The 19,976-nt window shown below is 43.3% G+C and overlaps 1 protein-coding gene across 14 annotated transcripts in view; it reads left to right on the top strand.

Moving 5' to 3' along the window:
• TLL2 (tolloid like 2) overlaps positions 1-19,976 on the top strand; it is a 104,344-nt gene that overhangs the window by 69,317 nt on the left and 15,051 nt on the right. For 13 of the 14 annotated variants that reach the window (XM_064513913.1, XM_064513912.1, XM_064513916.1 and 10 more), the window contains 6 exons: positions 2,571-2,695; positions 8,503-8,618; positions 10,623-10,725; positions 13,762-13,878; positions 17,580-17,725; positions 18,637-18,832. In XM_064513913.1, the coding sequence (XP_064369983.1) occupies positions 2,571-2,695; positions 8,503-8,618; positions 10,623-10,725; positions 13,762-13,878; positions 17,580-17,725; positions 18,637-18,832 (803 nt within the window). The remainder of the gene's footprint in view (positions 1-2,570; positions 2,696-8,502; positions 8,619-10,622; positions 10,726-13,761; positions 13,879-17,579; positions 17,726-18,636; positions 18,833-19,976) is intronic. The other variant, XM_064513914.1, reaches the window with a different exon arrangement.

Raw genomic sequence — 19,976 nt, 5'->3', positions numbered from 1 at the left:
TGAAGTAGGGTTATGTCGTTCCTCTTCTACAGATGAGGATCCAAATGCAGAGTTGGGATAAAAGGCAACTGCCTGAAGTTGAGTGCTCAGCCTGCCTTAAATATCTGCTTCCCTGAGCAGTGTCTAAAGCACCTGCCTCCATTGCCCTCAGATGGGACTGTGAAAGATCAGCATTTCTCAAGATCAGTTAATAATTTCATAATGTTTACATAACACTTCACACATTCAGAGCACTATGCAGATGCTAATGACTCCTGAGAGGATCTCTGCTCAAACTCAGTCATTGTTAGCTGGTGGCAACAGTGGGTTGTTGTGCTTGGCTTACGATTGCATTGGGCGGGTAATGCATGCCCTGCCCATCCGTGGACAGCAGGAAAATGGAGCATCAAGGATTCTTGGGTTCTCTTCCTACCTCTGGGAGGAGAGGTTAGATCTCTTGTTCATGAACAGGTCTGGCATTAGAGTGCCTGAGCTTCTCTGTTTAATGATGTCTGCTCGGTTTTTATTAATTTGTGAGCTGGAGTACAGACGCTCACCAGGCATGCATAACACATCATGAGTGGTGCTTAGAGACTGGTGATTGGGAGGGCAGCATGGTTCTTGTGGGACCTGTGATTTCAGCCAAAAAGACTCTCCTCCCTTCTCAGTTCCTTCACTTGTAAAATGAGAGAAACTATACTTAGCGCAATATGAAGCCTTGTTTAGCAAAGTTTGTGAAGGGAATACGCAATTCAGTTAGTGGAAAAAGTGAGACCAGAACTCTCACTGCCCCAACCTTGGGCACATACTTGTAAAAGAAAGTATACTTGGCAGATAATAAGGCAGCACAAGGTAATTCTGTGTTGTGGGTCATTTGCATTGTTTGGGCAATACCTTAAATGTGTACTGTGTGCAGGAGGCTTGGGATTAGGAGTACATGGTTGTGAGGATCGGGTTGGTCAAAAGAATAAAAGGTTAGCCTGTGCAAATGGTGGTTTCTCTATTCAATTTTGTCATTTGCCCCTGTTTGCTGAGCCTGGAGATCAGCAAAAAGCATTTCACTGACCACAGAAGTATCTCCCTGCCAAATGCAAAGTTATTCCTTGAATTCCTGGGGGGGCTTGAAAATTTACTACCAGCAAAATGACCTGTTACTCTGTTCATGTTGTTTCTGGACATGGAGAATCTATTTTTGATCAAACCTGCTGGCGTGGAGAATGCCAGCCGGAATTTGTCAATCAAGATTTGATGGACTTACTGAGAACTGTAAGAATTGGTTTTAGTGCTGATCAGGAATTTTCCTCCCACCAAAATTGACCAAAACGTCTTCTCTGCAGGAGTTGATTCTAGGTTCTTAAACAGATGCTATTCCTCTCCCTCCATTTCTTCCTTTAATTTGAATATATACAAGAGAATTTTTCCCACAAAATATATCTAATCAAATGATATTTTCTGTTCAAGAACACTGACTGCATCTCTGGCCAGCTCTGATCCAAATACTCTGCTTACAGTATTTGTTTAAAATTTAATGAAAGCAAAAACTCTCTCAAACTCCTTTCCTAGGCTCTTATGCACCTGAGTAGCCCTATGAACACAATTACTTGTATTCTTAATGTTTAACCCAGACTTGAAGACTCTTGTATTAGGACTAGGCAGCACTAAAATTATTGCTTCTGCCCTGACTTTGCCTTCATACTCTACACACAGCTGTATTGTTTCCTTCAAAAAGAAGAGTCTGCCTCACAGAGCTGATGCCCAAGTTTTAAACTCACGGTTAGGATTTGCAGCATGATGTCAGTAAGACACTCTGGGATCGAGTGAAATGATTCCTATGGACTTGACAGCCTGGCTACAAGAGCACAGTTTTTGACAACCTGGAGTTCTGTTTTCTGATTCCTTACTCCTTAGCTCTGCAGTCTTAATGCTGCCTTTGGGTCTCTTTTGCATGCAAACTCTTGCACTTGGATGCACTGACTTTGCATTTTGCTGGAAGTGAGGCCTGAGCTTAAATCCTTTACTGGAGTGAGATCAGAAGTGCAGTAGAGAACTCTCAAGTATTAGGGACCACATGGAAGAAAAAGTAGCACAAGAAAGAGGCAGAGGCAGACTGGAAACTCATGCAGAACAAAGGGAGAGTGATGGATCTTTCTCTCTTGTCTGTGGAAACTGCCAGCCCAGCCTCATCTGCTACTGAACAAACTCCCCTTCCCTCTGCTCGTTTTGCCTGAGTGTCCAGTCTGCACTCCTGCTGAGCCAGGTGTGCCATGAGCCTTCTGCAAGGATATATTTTTGCTTTTTCTGATTTATGGCAAGGAATGTGTCTATGCTGAAACAGAGGCAGCAATCCTGATAGATCCAAAGCAAAATTTACTGGCTTGGCAGATTTGCCTGTACATTTGGAAGCTATCTACTATAGGGAGATGGGTACCTCAAGACATACAGCTATCACAGACTGCTTTACCCTTACATGTTAGCATGGGATACATGGTCAAGGGGATGGTGTGGGAGGCCCACCTTTTACCAGGATGACTCTCTGTGCGTCATGCCACTTTCCCTGCTTCACTGCTCTTTGTCTCTGTTCTTCCCTTTAGAGGGGTTTTCCTCGACACCATCCTTCCCCGTCGTGATGATAACGGGATCCGGCCAACTATTGGTCAGCGTATTCGCCTGAGTCAGGGAGACATCGCTCAGGCAAGGAAGTTGTACAAGTGCCCAGGTAAATATGGCTTGTGGAGATGGCTCCAGCTTTATCTTAGATGCATGGTTTATCTGGAAGGTACTGGAGTTCTAGAGCACCTTAACAATCCCTTTGATGAAATGACTCAGGAAATATAGACCATTAAATGCTTCAAGCTGGAGCTGTGGGAGAATTGAACTTGCCTAACGTGTCTTCTATTAGTACTTTTCCAGTATTCCTGTTTGTTTTAGGGCTTAAGTTGTCTAGTCTCTAGTGAAACCTACTAAGAGGAGCTGGAGAGGGGTTAGGACGTGACTTGTATTTTGCTGTTGTTTTTGTATAAATACACTGTCCATAACAGACCTAAGAGTGTAGCCTGTTTACAGAGCATGGAAATTACATACGAGACCATGGACAGGGTGGGAGCGAGGAATTAGCAAAATGGCAGACGGATGACAGTGGTGGGGGTCTTTACACACCAGCCATCAAACTTCTGTTATTTCTATAGGCATTGTTCAAAGGGAGAGCTTTAGGGAGACCCATGGGGTGTCTCCGTGAATGGTTATGATGTGCTGTACTGAGGCTTGGGAGGGTAACATGGAAGAAAGCTCAAAGATGCTGATTTGTAAACAACCAGGAGCTGGAAGCCGGTGCGTTGGGCTGTTCAGAGGAGGGTCACATCACTCTTTTTGCTGCTAAAGGAGTGATAGATTGGGAAGAGCTTTGAAAGAGATCCCATCTACATATGTGTGACATACTAAAGACTGTTAGTCTGATTCCTGCCCTATCCAGAGTTTGCAAAGGTTTGCAAAAAGAGTTTTGGGGTTACAGATATGATTGGGAAAAGTCTAAATTTACCCATCAGAGCAAAAAGATCCCATTAAAATGGAGATGTCAGGAAAAGTTTGTGCAATAGTTTTAGCTGACTAGATTAATAGGGAAAACCAGATTTCAGAAAAGGAATCTACCAGATTTAAGGACAGTTTGACTGTGAGGATATAAAGAAAAACCTCAAATGAAGATGGCACCCAGTCTAGGGGCTGTGGCATGGACTGCAGCAACCAAGAAGGGGAATAGCAGGGAAGATGTGATGCTGAGAGGGAAAAAGTTTAACAAGCTTTGCTGCATTTCTGCTGGTAGTGAAACATCCATGGGAAGATACTGGAGAATGAGAGAGTTGCCCTGATTTTGCGGAATGACTTTGTAACACTAGTAATTGTGTGGAGAATAAAAAAAGGACTTGTGCAACCATGGCCCAATGGTTTATCTAAATCAGTTGGTCTAGCCAGCATATTGGTCCAGTTGAGAGTGGCTTTGATTGATCTTAAACCTTTCCTGAATCAGCATTTGCTAAACAGGACAAAGGCCCAATCCTCTTGGAATAAGCACATGACAGGGAGAGGGGAGAAAGGGGGGAGGAGAGGTAGGTTTTACCAGTATATAGAGAGTCACATCTTAACTCAGTGGTTGGCTAGCACTGGTCTGTGAACCATTGATGAGGCTGTGGAAAATGGTCCACAGCTGGTGTGCATATACACTTCTGGGTATCCAGCTACAAGTCAGACAGTATGGGTTCATGATGGTCCAGGATAAATTCTAAGGATGAGCAGCAGTTCATGGTCCATGATGTTTGGGGATCACTGCTTTAGCTTATAGTGGTATAACTTTCTTAGATGTGCAAGTCCTAACAATTTTGTCTTGTAATTACTTGTAATTTTCTCAAACTCCTTCTTCATTGGAATCTGCCTTATTTGGCCTCATACAAGATGTGGCTCTTGGAAAATTATCTCACAGATTTGTTTAGGGATTGAGTCATTTGGATACTCAAAAGAAAAAAAAAAAGAATGTCTTGCACCATATTTTTGTTTGAGCCAGAGTTAATCCAATCAGACTTTCCATTAACTTAACTGGAAACATTCCACTAAAGCTTCAGATTTCTCAAGGTGAGCTAAAAAGCCAATATTGATCTGAGGTTAAAGGCAAATTAAAAGCTACAAAGCAATTTTCTTTAAAACAAGGACTCTTATGAGTCTCAAGTTTTCCACTTGCACTGTAGAACTTTTCTACTCCCTGTTTATGCCACAAAGCTTTAGCAGAGATTGTTCCAGTTCAGAACACTTGACAGCAGAATGATCAGAGCTCTAAGCCTACTAAACCAGTTTTTCTCAATATCTATTATTTGGTTTTGTTTTTTTGCTTTCCATGAAAATTTACACACAGGCTGCATTTGAGGAGAAGAGGTGCAATATATTTAATGCTATTTGAATCTGTAGTTTTGAAAAAGTTCTGTAATGACTTCTGCAAAATGTAAAGCTTAGGAGTTCAAGACCAAGGGACATTAGTTATATGTTCAAAGCAGAGTTTGAATGAAACCTTTGATTGAGGACAACTTTGTTCAGTAGTCAAGCTGTGAATTTTTAGATAAAACACAGCAACGTATTCCAGAAGATGAATGGCAGATGGTTTCCCTTTTTGAAAGAGAGCGCCCATCTGAGAATGCCTGGGAATCACCCTGCAAGACAGCTAGCGTGATGGAAGATGAATTACAGTGTGCGTTGGTACTTGCCAGAATGACTGCTGTATTTGTTGTAAGACACAGGGCTCTCCAAGTCATTAGACTGGAGCTTTTGTGGCTGCTATGGTTAGGGCTGCCTTAGCTTTTCCATTTTAAAACCCTGCTGTTTTAAATTGCTCTTAATTCCCCAAAGCTTACACCTGCCAGGTAAAAGTTAGTGCCAAGCCAGGTGAAGCCAGATGAAATTTGCTGAAGGACTTTTTGCAAGGCGAGATGTCTTCTGCTGCATAGTGGTAAATGCTAGATTTGATGTGGCTATATGGTTGATGATTTGATGGGTATAGTCTCTACAAAAGACTTTAAAATGGCTTGTCCCATTCTCTTGTGCTGTGCAAAAGCTAACAGACCTGAACGGCAGTGCTAACTGTGCAGGAATAGTTAAACTTCATATTGGGAGTGGTCTGTCATCCCATCCAATACCCAGTGCAGTTTTGACAAGATATAACACATCGGTAACCAGCTGATGAGTAGTAAATGCCTGTCTCTCAGCTACATCCTTTGAAAATGACTTCTGAAGCATTTATTGCTGCCTTTGCCTTGATTTTCACTTCTGTTCCTTTCCAGCAGCTTAAGTATGCAGCAGCCTCTTCACCATGTGCCAAGACCAGCTCGGTTCAGTCTCTTGGACCCCAGAAGCACCAAACACTCATCTCACTAGTTCACTGCCTTGCTACTAAGTGGAGTACATTTGTATTGCATATTGATGTGCTGTGAGAGACTGTGCTCTGAAAGTGCGTGTGCATTGCTCATTAATGTCCTGTTACCCTCTGCACACGCAGGCGATCACTCTCTTCAACACTGAAAAGCCAGACAAATCCTTATAGGAGAGTTTCCTTTGTAGGGTTTGGATAGTTAGCTAGGTCTCCTTTCTGACATTTTAGCAGAGTAGTGTTTGCTGGTAGATACCTTAGTACCTGCTCCATAATTATAAAGTCTTGCCAATTACTGTGTAATTACACTTAGAAGAATTAGATCTGGGCTGTCTGTAACTGGCACTGTGGTTCAGTGGAGAGCAGTAATGCTCTCTATCCTGTGTAGCTGTGGTAATGTAGTATGTGTTTCCTGTGATTTAGGGCTTTCCTTATCCTTTCATGGGCAGCTTCATTCACATAGATTTTTGAGCAGAGAAAGAAAATGTTCATATACCTTGTGAAGTTACAGATTGGAATCCCTCTCTACTAGGACACCTTGCCTCATGCCTGCATTCCTAGAGTCATCCTAAGCCGATGGCCACTCCAGACCTTGCATTGCCTGTGGTGGTGCCAGAGGAGCAGCTGAAAAATGGCTTACTGCCCTCAGAATAGATATGGCTGGGATTCAGCTTCTTTGCAGTGTTCATCTGCTGGGCCCCATGCATTTCCTGGTTGAGGGTCCTAGGAGCATCCTGCGTCGTGAAGCTGGAATTATCCTAACAGATCGTACCACAGATAACAAGTCAAGGCACCTTTGCAAGAAGTGGAAAGGAATAAAGTGCGTTTGTTCTGTGAATAGAAGTCTTCAGGCTTCTTTTCCAGTATGTGCAGGCCATCACCTTTTACCAGCACCTCTCTCTGCCAATGTGAAGAATATAAACATCATTACCTGCCAAACATGTTGGGAGAGGCTGGAGACTGGCTGTTTCTGCAGATACTAAAACTTCCAGTGCAATGCTCCTTTGTAGTTGCATAATGGTAAGGAGTGTTCTCAGGCCTCAAAACTGTCCGTTGAGAAGGAGGGAGTAGTGTGGAGGTTTTAAACTCTCATTTTTTGCTTTATACCTCTAGGGCAGGTGCATGCATTTTCTTACCTGTTTTGTTCAGTGGTGCTTCTTTTTAGCAGTTTTTAAATACCTTTGCCTTTCCTGGCAGGAATCACTTTGCCAGAGTCTGTGCTGACCTGTGCCTTGAAATACGTGCAACTCATTCCTAGTAGTGACTCCACCTTCCAGAGCACCCCTAGGAGCCGTTTGGTTGAGCAAAACCCCTTTTTTGTGTCCCTGCCTATTGTTCATCTCGTCTGACCTGTCAAGCTGTGGGTCAAAGTACTTCAGGGAAATTAAGAATTTCTGGCCTAGGTGACTCCCTCTCCCCTTTTGGAAGATATTAAACTTTTTGAATGGGACCGGTCTCTTTTCACCTCCAACTTCCGACCTGCCCATCTAAATGTGACCATGGCTGAAAAATTAATGAGTGTGTGATAGCATCAGGCAGAGGAGCATCCACTGGCATTTCCATGAGAAAGGGAGCCAGATGTTCGGTCTTGTCAGATCTTTCAAAGCACTGCTGCTTAATGAGGGATTTTTGGGGGCTGCCTTGCTGTCACTGAGGAAACCAAGTTGCAGGTCAAGGGCAGCTTTGTAACATCAGTGGTTTATGAAATTAAAAAAGCAACTGGAAGGCAAGAGAGCCGAGGTTTCTGCTCCATGGGATGGGTATTTACATGTGCCTGGCGAGCATTCTCAAGGAAATGGGAGCTTTGATATGTGTGATCCTTTGACCTAGCCAGTCAGCTGCTCTGCACATGTACATATTCTTTGCTTGTTGCAGCTCAGTCCTCCTAGCTCAGAGAACAGGAACTACAGTAGTCACTGCTTTCCCAGATGTTGGAAGCTGCCATTCCCTAAAGAAACATGTGCTTGTGCATATTATTTGCTTCCCAAAAGTCATTCTGGGTTTTACCTTTCATGAATCGCAGCTGGCCACAAAAAAGGCAAGGTGGAGAGCAGAGGAAGCTGTAGTGTTCACATTTTACCCTGTGCAGTGGGACAGCAGGGTGGATGCTGGACAGCCAGAGCCTAGGCGCAGGAGAGCTTGCCCTGCTTTGTTTACAGTGTTTTAACCAAAAAAAGGCAATTAACAGTGGTAACTAAGGAGAACTTTATTGAGCAGCATATAGTAAAGGGAAAACAGATCTGCTGGCAGCAGTCTTAGGGTTGTGGAGGGGTTAATATTTTGTATTTGATTGATGGATAAGATATTCCTCAACAAGGTTAAAACCTAAATGTGCTGGCATGTGGAAGGAGGGGGAAGGGAGAAGGGTGCCTTTTTTAGAGACTGTTTCCCTGTCCTTGTGCTGATAAACCTGGTAATCCTGGCAAATTTCACATCACCTCCTTTGGTGAGGTCTCAGATGGTAAATGGTGCCTTTGGCCACTGCCAGGCGGGACTGAATGAGCATCCTTAGAGTACCAGCCACCAGCCTGCATACAGCAGCCAGGTGCAAACATTTTAGCAGACCCTGATGTCTTTCAGAGGGTAAGTCCTTGCTGCTGTCTTTTTTTCTTCTCTTGCAGCTTGTGGAGAGACCTTGCAGGACACAACAGGGAATTTCTCAGCCCCTGGCTTTCCAAATGGTTACCCTTCCTATTCCCACTGTGTCTGGAGAATCTCAGTGACCCCAGGGGAGAAGGTGGGTGCGACACCAGCTCAAGGTGTGCTCTGCACTTCCCTGACAAGTGGCTTTGCCTGTGACAATAGTGTTAGCAGCTGGCAGAATGCTCTAGATCTGTGCATGTCTGGAGTGCCGAGTTGGGCACTGAAAAGGCTCCTGAGCAACATCTTTGTCCTCCCAGAGACTCACCTGGGGAGTGGGAGCAGGGAAGGAGTCCCAGTGGTCAGGAATACTTGGTCCTGAGGAGATGAGAGGTAATGTGGGAGTAGAAACCTCTTACAGTTTGGGGCAATGTGTTGATCTCTGAACTCCTCTCAGTTCAAGGCAAAACTCTTCCTGGATAGTTTCCTCACGTACTCAGCTGGCCACCTGCTAGCTGACTGAGCTGAGAGCTGAGGAAGTCATCTTTCAAAGCCTGCTATCAGTCAGATGAGTTGCATAAAATGTGCCAACAAGATGGGTTCCTGGAGGGAGCTGGAGGAGTCATGAGTGACATTGGTGACTTGCTGCTGTCACACATGCAAAATGTCCCTGTCAGGGGACTCACGCTGAGCCCCAGTGCAGATCAATCAGCCATTCCATCCACTTGCTTTATAGCTCCTTTTGCTTTATTGATCCTCCGGTAGAAATAAAATCTTTCCTTAATTCATTAATACCAGCCCTTTAGACCCTTCATATTGCAGCCTGGCTTTGGAGCTCCTCAGCAGAGCAACTTCATTGAGGACCACCCTTGAGAAGCGTTTAAGACTCTGACTCAAACAAACAAAGGCAGAGTTCACTTGTTCTTCAGCGGTCATCTTGCTCTTGGACTCAGTTCTGTTGCTTGCAGGCCCAGTCCTATGCAGTGCTGAACCCCCACCCATTACCACAGGTCTCCCACTTCAGGGAGAGCTTTGCAAGGGGAAGAGATATCATGAATAGTCCAGGCTCTGAAATAATTACAGTGTGGCTTTTACAGTGTAAATATTACTTTACTGTAATTTCTCCCTTTGTCCCTCAGCCTCTTTAGAAGAGTTATATCAAATATGACCCAGCATCTAAATGCTGAAACACTGGTATTAAAAAAAATAAATAGATCAAGTTCAGATTAAGTGCTTCTACTTATTTTGCCATGTTTAAACAAATGCAATAATTGGTACACTGTAGTATCACAGCAATGGCACTAGCTCAGAACAGATATTGGTTGTAATGTTCCTCTGTATAGAAACAGATGAATCTCCTTTTGTTGTCCCAAGTCAGAGAACTGCAAAAGTCTGAACAAAGTAAGTGACATCATTACCAGCATTCTGCCAGGTCCAGTACTTTGCTTTGAGAGGAGAATATCTGTTTTAACCTAATAACATTCTTTTGGCAAGGATTAGATGTAATGTATGGGTCAAATCTTGCAAGGACATAATGCCACAAGTATATCTCCTGCAGTGACTTCCACAGGCCCAGAGCAAGGCCCATAATCCTTGTTATGGAAAAAGGAGACCAAAGGGATAAAATTTTCAAGCTGAATACTGCTCTGTAAAGCCACTGAACGCTGTTGAATCACAGTAGTCAAGTAGTCACATGAGTGTAATTGTCAGGATGTGGAAATGTGTCAGCAAAATTAGCTATTTCTTACAAGAAGTGCCATTTATGTAAGGAATAAACCCCAAACACCTGTGGTTTGGGGCAATGTGTTTCTCATTTTATTAACATTAATCAAAACCAAGGATTCTATTTTTTAACTGAAAAAACAAAATTGGGCTTTTTTTAGTAGCCTTTTACTAGTTGAGGAGCAGTGACTGTGTGAATTACAGAATGGACAATAAAGTTACTTGTACTACCTGCTGTCGTGTACTGTATTGTTCTGTTAAAGCACCTTGAGAAGCCTTTATTTTTGGTGAAAGGTGATTAAAAAAATCCAACCAGCTGTCCAACTGTCTTCTACTGCATGCTCTCTTATATAGTATAATAGCAGAGATAAAGCACATAATCGTAGAACCTTCTCTTTGAATTAGCTCCCTTTGCAATGTGTGTCCTTTCTCTTTGCAGATTATGTTAAACTTCACATCAATGGACCTGTTTAAAAGTCGCCTTTGCTGGTATGATTATGTTGAGGTGCGTGATGGCTATTGGAGGAAGGCTCCATTACTGGGTGAGTGGCTATTTCATTTTACTTGCATTTTGCGTGTTCTTCTTGAGGCCTATTGCAAAAACCTTCCTTTACCTTTAAGGGGCCTATGTCCAGCCAGCGCGCTGGCATCCGTTAATGTCTCCATCCAGAGATGTCAGAGTTGTATTCATACCAAATGATTGAAGCTCCAAGTCCTTTAGTAGTAAAAGCTTTATTCCTTCCTTTTCTAGCTTGAGAACTGAGGCACAAAGGAAAGTGAGTCAGGGGCATAGCTGGGGTTGAAAAGGTGGTCTGTGGAGTATTAACCACTTTAACCGCTTTTCCATAAGGCCCAAGTGGAACTGTCAGGCAGTCAGGATGAAGCAGCCATACAGCTTCTGGCCCAAAGTCCTGCCATCATTTCTCCTTGAGAATACAAATACAGAGTAGTTTTCACTTTGGGCCTCTGTACTTCCAGCTGGAAACTTGCCTCTGGGCAAGATTTGTGATCATGCCAAGGATGTCCAACTGTGCAAGGACTCTACCATACTACTGCTCCCAAAGATCTCAAGAAAATGCAGCTCCTCCTCAGTGTCCTCTCTATTCCTCCACCCTTGCTATCAGAAGACTGCAAGTCTTCTCCCACTCTGTGCTGCTGCTGACTCTACCTTAGTCCAGAGAGCCAGGGGTAGCTTGTGAGACACCTGGCAACACTCTTAGACTGTGCAGCAGGTGCAGCAGTCTAAGGGTGAGTTCCCCATGGCTGTGGGGAAAGGAGAGCTCAGAGCGGGCAGTGAGGATTCATGGCTTCATTTTCTAGCTTTGCCGCTGGCTCTGATCTTGACCCTGTCTCCTAATCTCATACGTCCCTGTACATAAAACAGTGCAGACACCCCCTCCTCCCTGAAAGGTGAGGAAGATGGCAACGATCAGCTGGTGCTACATCGCCAGCTGTGTTAGGGATGCTGTGCCTGATGCTGCAGCACAGATCTGGGCTAGTCAGACAGCATGGTCAGTGGGGCTACAGAGGTGCGCAGCTGACCTTGGCCCCTTTGGAAATTCCAACCTTAATGCCAGATGAAGTTCTTAGGTTGGAGCTGTGCTGCTTTCTAGAGGCTTCTGTGGGCCTTATTTCTGTACAGAGTTGGCAGCAGTTTTTACTGCTTTCTGCCTGCTTTGGGGTTGGCAGCAGCTGTTGCTGGTTTCTACAGCACATCCAGCAGGTAACATTGCTCCAGTGGCTGTGACTTACATCCCCATTATTTATTTTCTCTGCCAAGTAATTGGAAGGTATTTCAAAAGCAAAGCACCTCCCTGTCCCCCTAATGCAGGTGGACTTGTGAGCGTTTCCATCTGGAATGAGAGGCTGCATGAGTGGCCACAGCTCCCACAAGGGGCTGAGCCCATGAAATTAGCTTGGAAGAGGCAGACAGGCGGCAATTCAGCAGAGGGCGGGGAGGGGGATTAGTGTGAATTGTGAAAGCATGGACTTCTTGTGGAGAAAAAAAAATACATGTGCACTGCATATTTTCCCAGGGAAGTGTGTGAAAACCCAGCCTTTAAATGGTGTATAACTTTTTATGAATGGGCCCTTTATCATACTCTGAGGATTTTGCTCATTCTAGTTCCTCATCTGCATTTCCTCTCCCTGACGTCCTTGTTAAACTCCAACTCTAAATCCAGGAGGCAGTTGCTCAGTGACCCTAGAGGAAGGAGCTTTGCAGTGCTGATGCTATTTGTTAGCATCCCCTTTGGAAGTGGAGATGGGAGATGCTGCTGTTAAACTGTGAGCCTGTCACACTGGCCAAGCAGTGCTGGTAAGCTTTGGGGTACAAGGAACTGAGAATGGAGGCGGTGAATAGAGCTAGGGTCTGGACTAATATTTGGATTGGGGGTTCAACAGAGGAAGAAAGGGGGAAGGCAGAGAAAAAAGGTGTTTGGGGGCAGCTGACTAGGCAGGGGGGCTCTAGGCTTTTAATGCACAGGGCTCATGCCAACCACTCTGCCCCCCATACATAGGAAAAACAACAGCCTTCTCTGCCTGACAGTCAGCAGGCCTTGAGCTGTCTGTCTCCTTTTCTAGTGCAGGGAGTCACTAATGCAGCCCCCTATTGGGAACTAAGGTGCTGTTTTAGTCCTAATGCACTAAGGTGCATTAATGGAGTTTTACCTAGTGGAGGTTGCTCGAAGAAGACTCTGGTCTGGTGATTCAATTGGACAAGGTGCCTGGGCTTTGTGGAATTCAGCCCTGCCAGTGTCAGCTGAAGGGAAGAACCATGTTTGTACTGTGTGCTCTCAGTACATACTGAAGTGTTGGCTTTGTGCTCTGAGGAGCTTCTGGCTGGAACAGGTAGAGGAACACCAGGACTGAATTAGAGTTATTGCAGTTGTCCTGGCTACCCTGGCAGTTGCTGTTTGCAGCTGCTCTATTTCAGGATTCTCTCTTGCTAGCAGGATTCAGATATTTACCAGTGCTGATGCATACCAGAGAGCTCTTTGCTGGGTGAACCATAAAGCACAAGGGCTCTTGGTCATAAAGCTATTGAGGATTAAGAGACTGAATGACTGCAGAGGCTTAACTAGGAAGAAGTAGATTTACTGGGGGAGGAAGAGCAGAAGAGATAAGGGATCTGTAGCACTTCTTACAGGATGAGCTGTGTTAGATGGTGGTGTGAGGAATCTGCATAACCCTCTTTCTCATCAGAATGGCATATCTCAACGAGGACAGGGAATGATTCCCTACCCTTGTCCCTTGTCAGGTCATCTGCCCAATCAAGTGGTCAAAACAAGAGCCCTGTTGAATTTACCACGACAATGGACGCTGCATTTGTGAATACTGGATTCTGGTCCCAGGTGGAAAAAAAAGCTTTATTAATTTAATAATTTAGGAGAATATGAATTAAGGGTGAAAAAAGAGAAAATGATTAAAAAACATGAATGGTGGGAGTGAAAGCATGTTTTACACAAACACTGCTCCTTTAACCACATATTTTCTTCACTTCTTGGAAACCACAGGGCCTGCTACATTGTGCTGCCAGTCAGCTGGGAGATCTTGATTGTCTTTTTCCTGCCTTCTAGGTAGATTTTGTGGCGACAAGATCCCCGAACCGGTAATTTCCACAGACAGCAGGCTGTGGATCGAGTTCCGGAGCAGCAGTAACATCCTAGGCAAAGGTTTCTTTGTGGTCTACGAAGGTATGGCCCTTAGCTAGAAGGACTCTGTCGCATTGCATGGAACACTCAGAACTGGATGCAGGGATTTATGGTGTCAGTAGTTCTGCTTCACCATGTAGCTAGGCATGGCCCCCACTCTTCTTTTTAAGGGAACTGGCAGAATTTGCATGCTGTTTCGGGGGACATGACCTGGATCTGCAAACTAGATCATCATGGCAGCACAGGGCAATGGCTTCCATTCATAGGCCATAGTTCTGCTGTTTGCCCTAACTGGTCCCTGCAAGCAGCAGTGCTGTGTGTAGCCAGGGTTACTTTTACTAATGTAACAGGCAAGGTTTTGTTTGGGATCATAGATTTTGTATCACTTAATGCATCTTGTTTTGGGTTGTTCGCTTAATTCGAATGCAGAAGATTTTTCTTTGGTTTCTTTCTTGCCTGTGTTACTTACAGAAGTTTGGAAAATAGCATGTCACTTCTTGTGCCACTCACATGCTTCAGAAGCTTGCATGGCACTGGGAGGCTGAGACTGCTTCAGACGAGGAGCAGTGCTGCACAAGTGACTAATGAATCAGTAACACCCCTTTTCCAGATATGCCTAGTTTTGACAGTAACGGTTCTAAAATGTATTAAAGGCCTTTGTTGTTCTCTGGGCAAGAAGCATTTTCTTAGAAGTACCAGTGTTGTCAACAATATTGAGGTTGACTGTATTAGTTCCAATAATACATCCTCTTTCTGCAGCCACAGGGACAAATATGACATTGGAAACCCAATGCTGAATGTCCAATATACTCGTGAATAATGAAACTAAGAGAGGAAAGTAAAGAAAACACAATGCTGTTGGGCAGGTGCAAATAAAACGAGGATTTTATGACTGTGGGGCTAGCAAATCCTTTTCACAAGAAAAACATGATTTCAAAAGGAATTGTTACCCCAGAGACAGAGGTAGCTTGCCTTATTTTTTATGTCACTCCAGAGGAGGAGCTGCTGCCTGGACCATGTTGTTTGTAACACCCCTTATATGGTAGTTTGCTGGAATTAGAAGTGATCAAACTAATGTGTCTACAATAGTCTGTACTGTTTTATTTTGGCTTGTTGCTTCTGTGAGCTGCTCAGCTTAATTTTTACGGTAGGTTACCCCCCAGTGATATCTGGTCTAACTTTAACAAAGGAAAAACAAAAAAAAAGCAAGCTGAGGAATATTCTTGGGAAGCAAGTTCTCTGTTCTTCATCATGTGCGTTAATATGGCATCTTGCTTCATATTGATAAACGATACTGAAAGAAAATTTTTTGACATTAGCTATGTGCCAAAGTCAGTTTGCAAAACTTCCTTTTCTCTGGATAATTTTCCATATTTCCTGTTGATTAATAAATGATCCCTAAACATCCAGTAAAAACTAGCAATAATTGCTTCACTTGACTGTTGAGAGCAAATGGAAGTGGACTGTGCATCTAGTGGTTGAACTCTGCATCCCTCTGTTCATGTTTTCCTGCCTCTTCAATGTTTTTGATTTTTACGTAACTCTTTCCCTCAAGAAGCTTCCCTTTGGGAAGGTATAAAGTATATTGCTAAGCCTGACAGCAAGCACAGAGAATTACTGATGGAAGCCAGCTTTTGCCAAGAAACAGTGACGGCCCATTTCATAGTTCTTTTCATAACTCTGCCTCCTCTTGTTGGAGGGGCATGTATTAAGGTTATCTGTATTTCTCTACATATTTTATTCGCTGAAGTGGGAACGTTTCAAAAAATCTTTCTTAATCTCTGATTCAAGCTCTGTTAATGGCTTTTTTCTTTCCTCATTTTCAGGTAGTTTTCTCAGCTGCTGAGTGACTTGTGTGCCCAAGCAATAAGGGTAACTTTTATTTCCAAGAGGGACTATTCTGAAATCTTTAACTACCTATTGATTTTTGTCCAAAAGCTCTCTGTGTTCCTGTTAGTTCCTCTTTTTCTTTAGAACTCTTCTCCCTCACGTGTTAAAAAGCAAACACAGGTTTTACCACTGCTACTCTTTCCTTTGCTTTGCTGAGAGTGCGTGTAAACTCCTGTGCATCTGAACTTTGCTGGGACCTCTGGGGTGTGGGCTGATCTTTGGGTTTGGCTTCCTCCAGTTCTTGACCCTAAAGTTTTAAATAGGTGAGAGGAAAGAGGTGGAAGCAAATAGCCCCATCCTGGAAAGATTATTTGATACTAAATGACAGGAAATTAATGTAGTGAAAGTGTCCTCACTGTTCAGTCATATTGTTCCTTCTCTTTCATGAGTTTCAAGAAAATCTTTTCCTCCAGATTTCATGACTTGATGGAGACATTGCTGGTGGTACTGCCTTGCAGCACTGCTGGTAGGAAATAGCTCTGCTCTGGGCTGGTATTACCTGTCTGCTGAAGCTGCTCTAAAGTCCAGAAGTGGGGTCTGCCCAACAAGCCCAGACACCCTGAATTTGTCATGGTTATTGGCTTCTCAGGCTCTGTCAGCAGATGTTATTTCCGTTTTGCAGTAAAACTCTTCCAGTATATTAGCTACTCAGCTGAATTTCAGTGTGAACTACTGCAGTGAATAGAGAAAATAGTGTGCTGGCTGACAGTTTTGACTGTTAAACAATTGTCACTCTTCTACTTTGCTCCTGTAGTCTTCTTTCTGTTAGGTGGGGGTGACAATTCCTTGCAGAGTCCCCCAGTGCCTCTTTTTGGCACCACTTCTAACTCTGAATATATAAACTTGAACTACAATCTAAACTGTGTTCTGCAGCTAAATTTTAGTTAAAGGTATTTAATGGTGTTCAGCCTTAGCACTGGATTCTACAGCAAAAAAATTAGCACTGCCTCAGCAGAAGAGTGCTTTTAAATAGGTAACTGTTAAATGTTAGTAATTCACCAGGTAAAACCAAGACAGCATAACCTCACACAAGCAGTTGTTGGGACATTGTAGGGAGACCCTCATCTGAACGGCTAACATAATGCCTGGGGAGCTCCTGAGTGTGAGGGAGACTGATGTCCAACAGGTGCCATTGCAAGGCCATCTCTCTAGTACTTACTGTCAGTGCTTTCCATTTGCTTGATTTTAAGCACAGTCAAAACATTCATTTGCCACCTTTAGCTCTGTGTGTGTGTGTGTGTCTTTGACCATGGAGTAACACAGATATTAACCTGTCATATAGTCCTGCAGAAAGTTATGCTGAACTGATATCGTCTTTGAGGTCTCTGCTACTCTTGTATTAAACTAGACTTTATATTTAGTTATCTGTTGTTGGCCTTTAAACTTACTAATTTCTGCATTTGCCACAAAGCTCAAGTTTTCATGCCCAGCAGTCAGCCAGATGGTCTCCTGGTGAACTGCTCTCCTCACGCTTGTTAATATTGCCATCGTGTGGCTGGATTAGATTTGCAACTTTTTTTTGATTTGTTATTTTACATCTTTTCTTGGTCCTTAGTGCTAATACCAGCTGTTAAGTAGTTATGAAAGTGACCAGCACTGTGAAACACATAAATCCATAAATCTTCTCTGTCCCCATTTGTTCACCTTCTAAGGAGATTGGTAAAGCAAAACAGAAGACGCGGTCACTAAGATGAAATGTTAGATTTGTAAAAACTTCCATGACTTGTGTATTCCCTTTTTGGAATAAGTGGTATCGATACAGATTTGAATGAGGAAGAAAGCCATGTTTGGATCAGGCTTTAGCTAAAGAAAAGCCTGTAATCTTGTGTTTTTGCTGTTTGTTTTTTATGAAGCCATTTGTGGAGGAGAAATTCACAAAGATGCTGGCCAAATCCAATCTCCCAATTACCCGGACGACTACAGATCTTCCAAAGAGTGCATCTGGAAGATCACAGTTTCTGAGGGCTTTCACATAGGAATCACATTCCAGGCCTTTGAGGTGAGAAAGGTCATTGTAAGCTCTTGAATGGTTATTACAGCTCTATAAGTCCTTTAAAATTAAAAACAAAGTGATTTAAATAATATCATGTTTTGCTTAAAGAAGTCTTTTGAATAGTTCAGAACATTATTTTTCCTCACCAGAAGATTGCTCAGAGATTTTCAAGCCAAGGTTTAAATATGATGAGTTTTTGAAAACTTTTGCTCTAGACAGAAGGAATTAGAAGGGGCACAAAATAGTTAATATGTTAAGCAGGGAAGCCTGAGTCCCTGTCTTTTCACTCTGGTCAAATGAAATTGAATGATTGTAATCCAGGCAAAAAATTTCTGTTGCTCTCACTGGGGCTTGGCATATTTCACCATATTTGTGACTCTCCAAAGAAACATCACGGTTCAGGCCAGCAGTTTATAGGATACGTTAGACCCTTGGTCGGGAGCCCTATGATCTGTTTGCTGACTACTAATGTAAAAGTTACAGAGAGGAGTGGACAGGACCTGGGTTGGTATGTAAGTCCCATCTAGCCCACAGGACACTATGGCTTGTGTACAGTCCAGGAAAGGGCTGACACCACTACCTCCTAGCTGTGACTCCAGGGCTATTCCTTGAGCCTTTTTGTTTATAGTTGTTCTGCTCTGTCCCTCAGAGCTTCTCGTGGCAAAGCAGCCTGTAGATAGTCAGGGATCAAGTTTCATGGGGGATAGCCATGAAATGGCACTAGAACTGACATGTGCCTGTGCTTGAATGTGGTTTCAGCTGCAGGAATGTTCAATGGCAGCCATGATGCAAGGGCCTAGTTGTGATCAGTTTTTTGGGATGCTTCTTTGCAAACTGATTGGTGGGCAAAGCCTGAGTAGCTAGGACTCAGAGCACTCATACTAGTGACGTATAGGCACAGCCCTTTCCCTTTGCAGATCGAATGGCATGACACGTGTTCTTATGACTACCTGGAGATCCGAGATGGCCTCACTGAATACAGCCCATTGATCGGTCACTTCTGTGGCTATGAGAAGCCGGAAGATGTCAAATCCAGCTCAAATAAAGTATGGATGAAGTTTGCATCAGATGCAACTATCAATAAAGCAGGCTTTGCAGCAAATTTCTTTAAAGGTATGTGATCTAGTACCTTTCAAGATCAAAGTTAGGAATCACTCATTGCTTAACCTACTGTCATACCAAAGCGATCGGTTACCATTATATCTGTTTTTAGTTGAAAGTTATTAGTCTTGTCTGTACAATTGCCAATGTCAAATTTATTCACAAGTTGCTTTGAGAGTGTAGATGGGGTTGATGCTGAGGCATGAACAGTGCCTCCCTGATGAGAGAAAGTGCCTACCTCAAAAAATGTTAGCAATTCATCTATAGGTCAGTAGCAGCACAGGCACTAACACCTTGTGTTTCAAAGCTGGACAGCATGTGACCCCCATTTATCCATGCCAGAGGACACTGAAAATTTTCAAAGAAGGTTGCTAGTACTATACAAAAAGTGTTGAAAACAATTGTCTAAAGTTATATACTAAAAGAAAACTTCGGAGAAAGGGAAAATTTGAATGCAAGTAGAATACCAGGGAAGATTTGAGTGCTTTAGGAGACAAATGTGTTCCTAAACAGAGATCCTCTTCAGGAAGATGTGAGCTAAGACAAAGGTTTTGCGTAAGAGCTGGACCTTTCCAAGCATTCTGGTGGCCTAATAGAGGCAAGAAGTAAATATCTAACTGCTTGGGAAAATACCTGCTGGAGCTGCTGTGAGGTGGGATAGGATCATGTTTCTCTTTTATTTCTGTACACCTGTCTCTGAACCTAATAGCTGCAATGTCAGTATTTGGATTGTATTAAGTCCTTTCTTTACTTCAACTTTTGTCTTCCATTTAGGGTGATTAAAAGATCACTGGCAAATACTGTGGTGTTTCATTCCAGCTGCCAGACAACTCTCACAGTGCTTGAATTCCCCTCTTTAAATTTCTCAGATTCCATAAAGACACAGTTAGTACTTCTTCCCAAAGATGTGTTGGCCTTTTTCAGGAGCTGATAGTGCAGACTGACTGTGTGGCACATACGTCTTCTGGGGACTAGCACTAGCCAGAGACTTCTTGGCCTGTAGCAAGTCAGTTTGTATAATATGAGATTTTCTTGGAAGTTTGTAGACTATACCTGCCTCTGGGGTGTTTCCTTGGGATAAAGATGCCCAGAAATAGATTTTGATTTTTTTTTTTTAAATGCATAAACATGCACTGCTATTGCAATTGCAGACACA

This window comes from Dromaius novaehollandiae, chromosome 6 (genome assembly GCF_036370855.1).
Source record: "Dromaius novaehollandiae isolate bDroNov1 chromosome 6, bDroNov1.hap1, whole genome shotgun sequence".
Lineage (NCBI taxonomy): Eukaryota > Metazoa > Chordata > Aves > Casuariiformes > Dromaiidae > Dromaius > Dromaius novaehollandiae.
The sequence above is the reverse complement of the archived record's forward strand: the minus strand, read 5'-3'. Positions and strand labels throughout refer to the sequence as shown.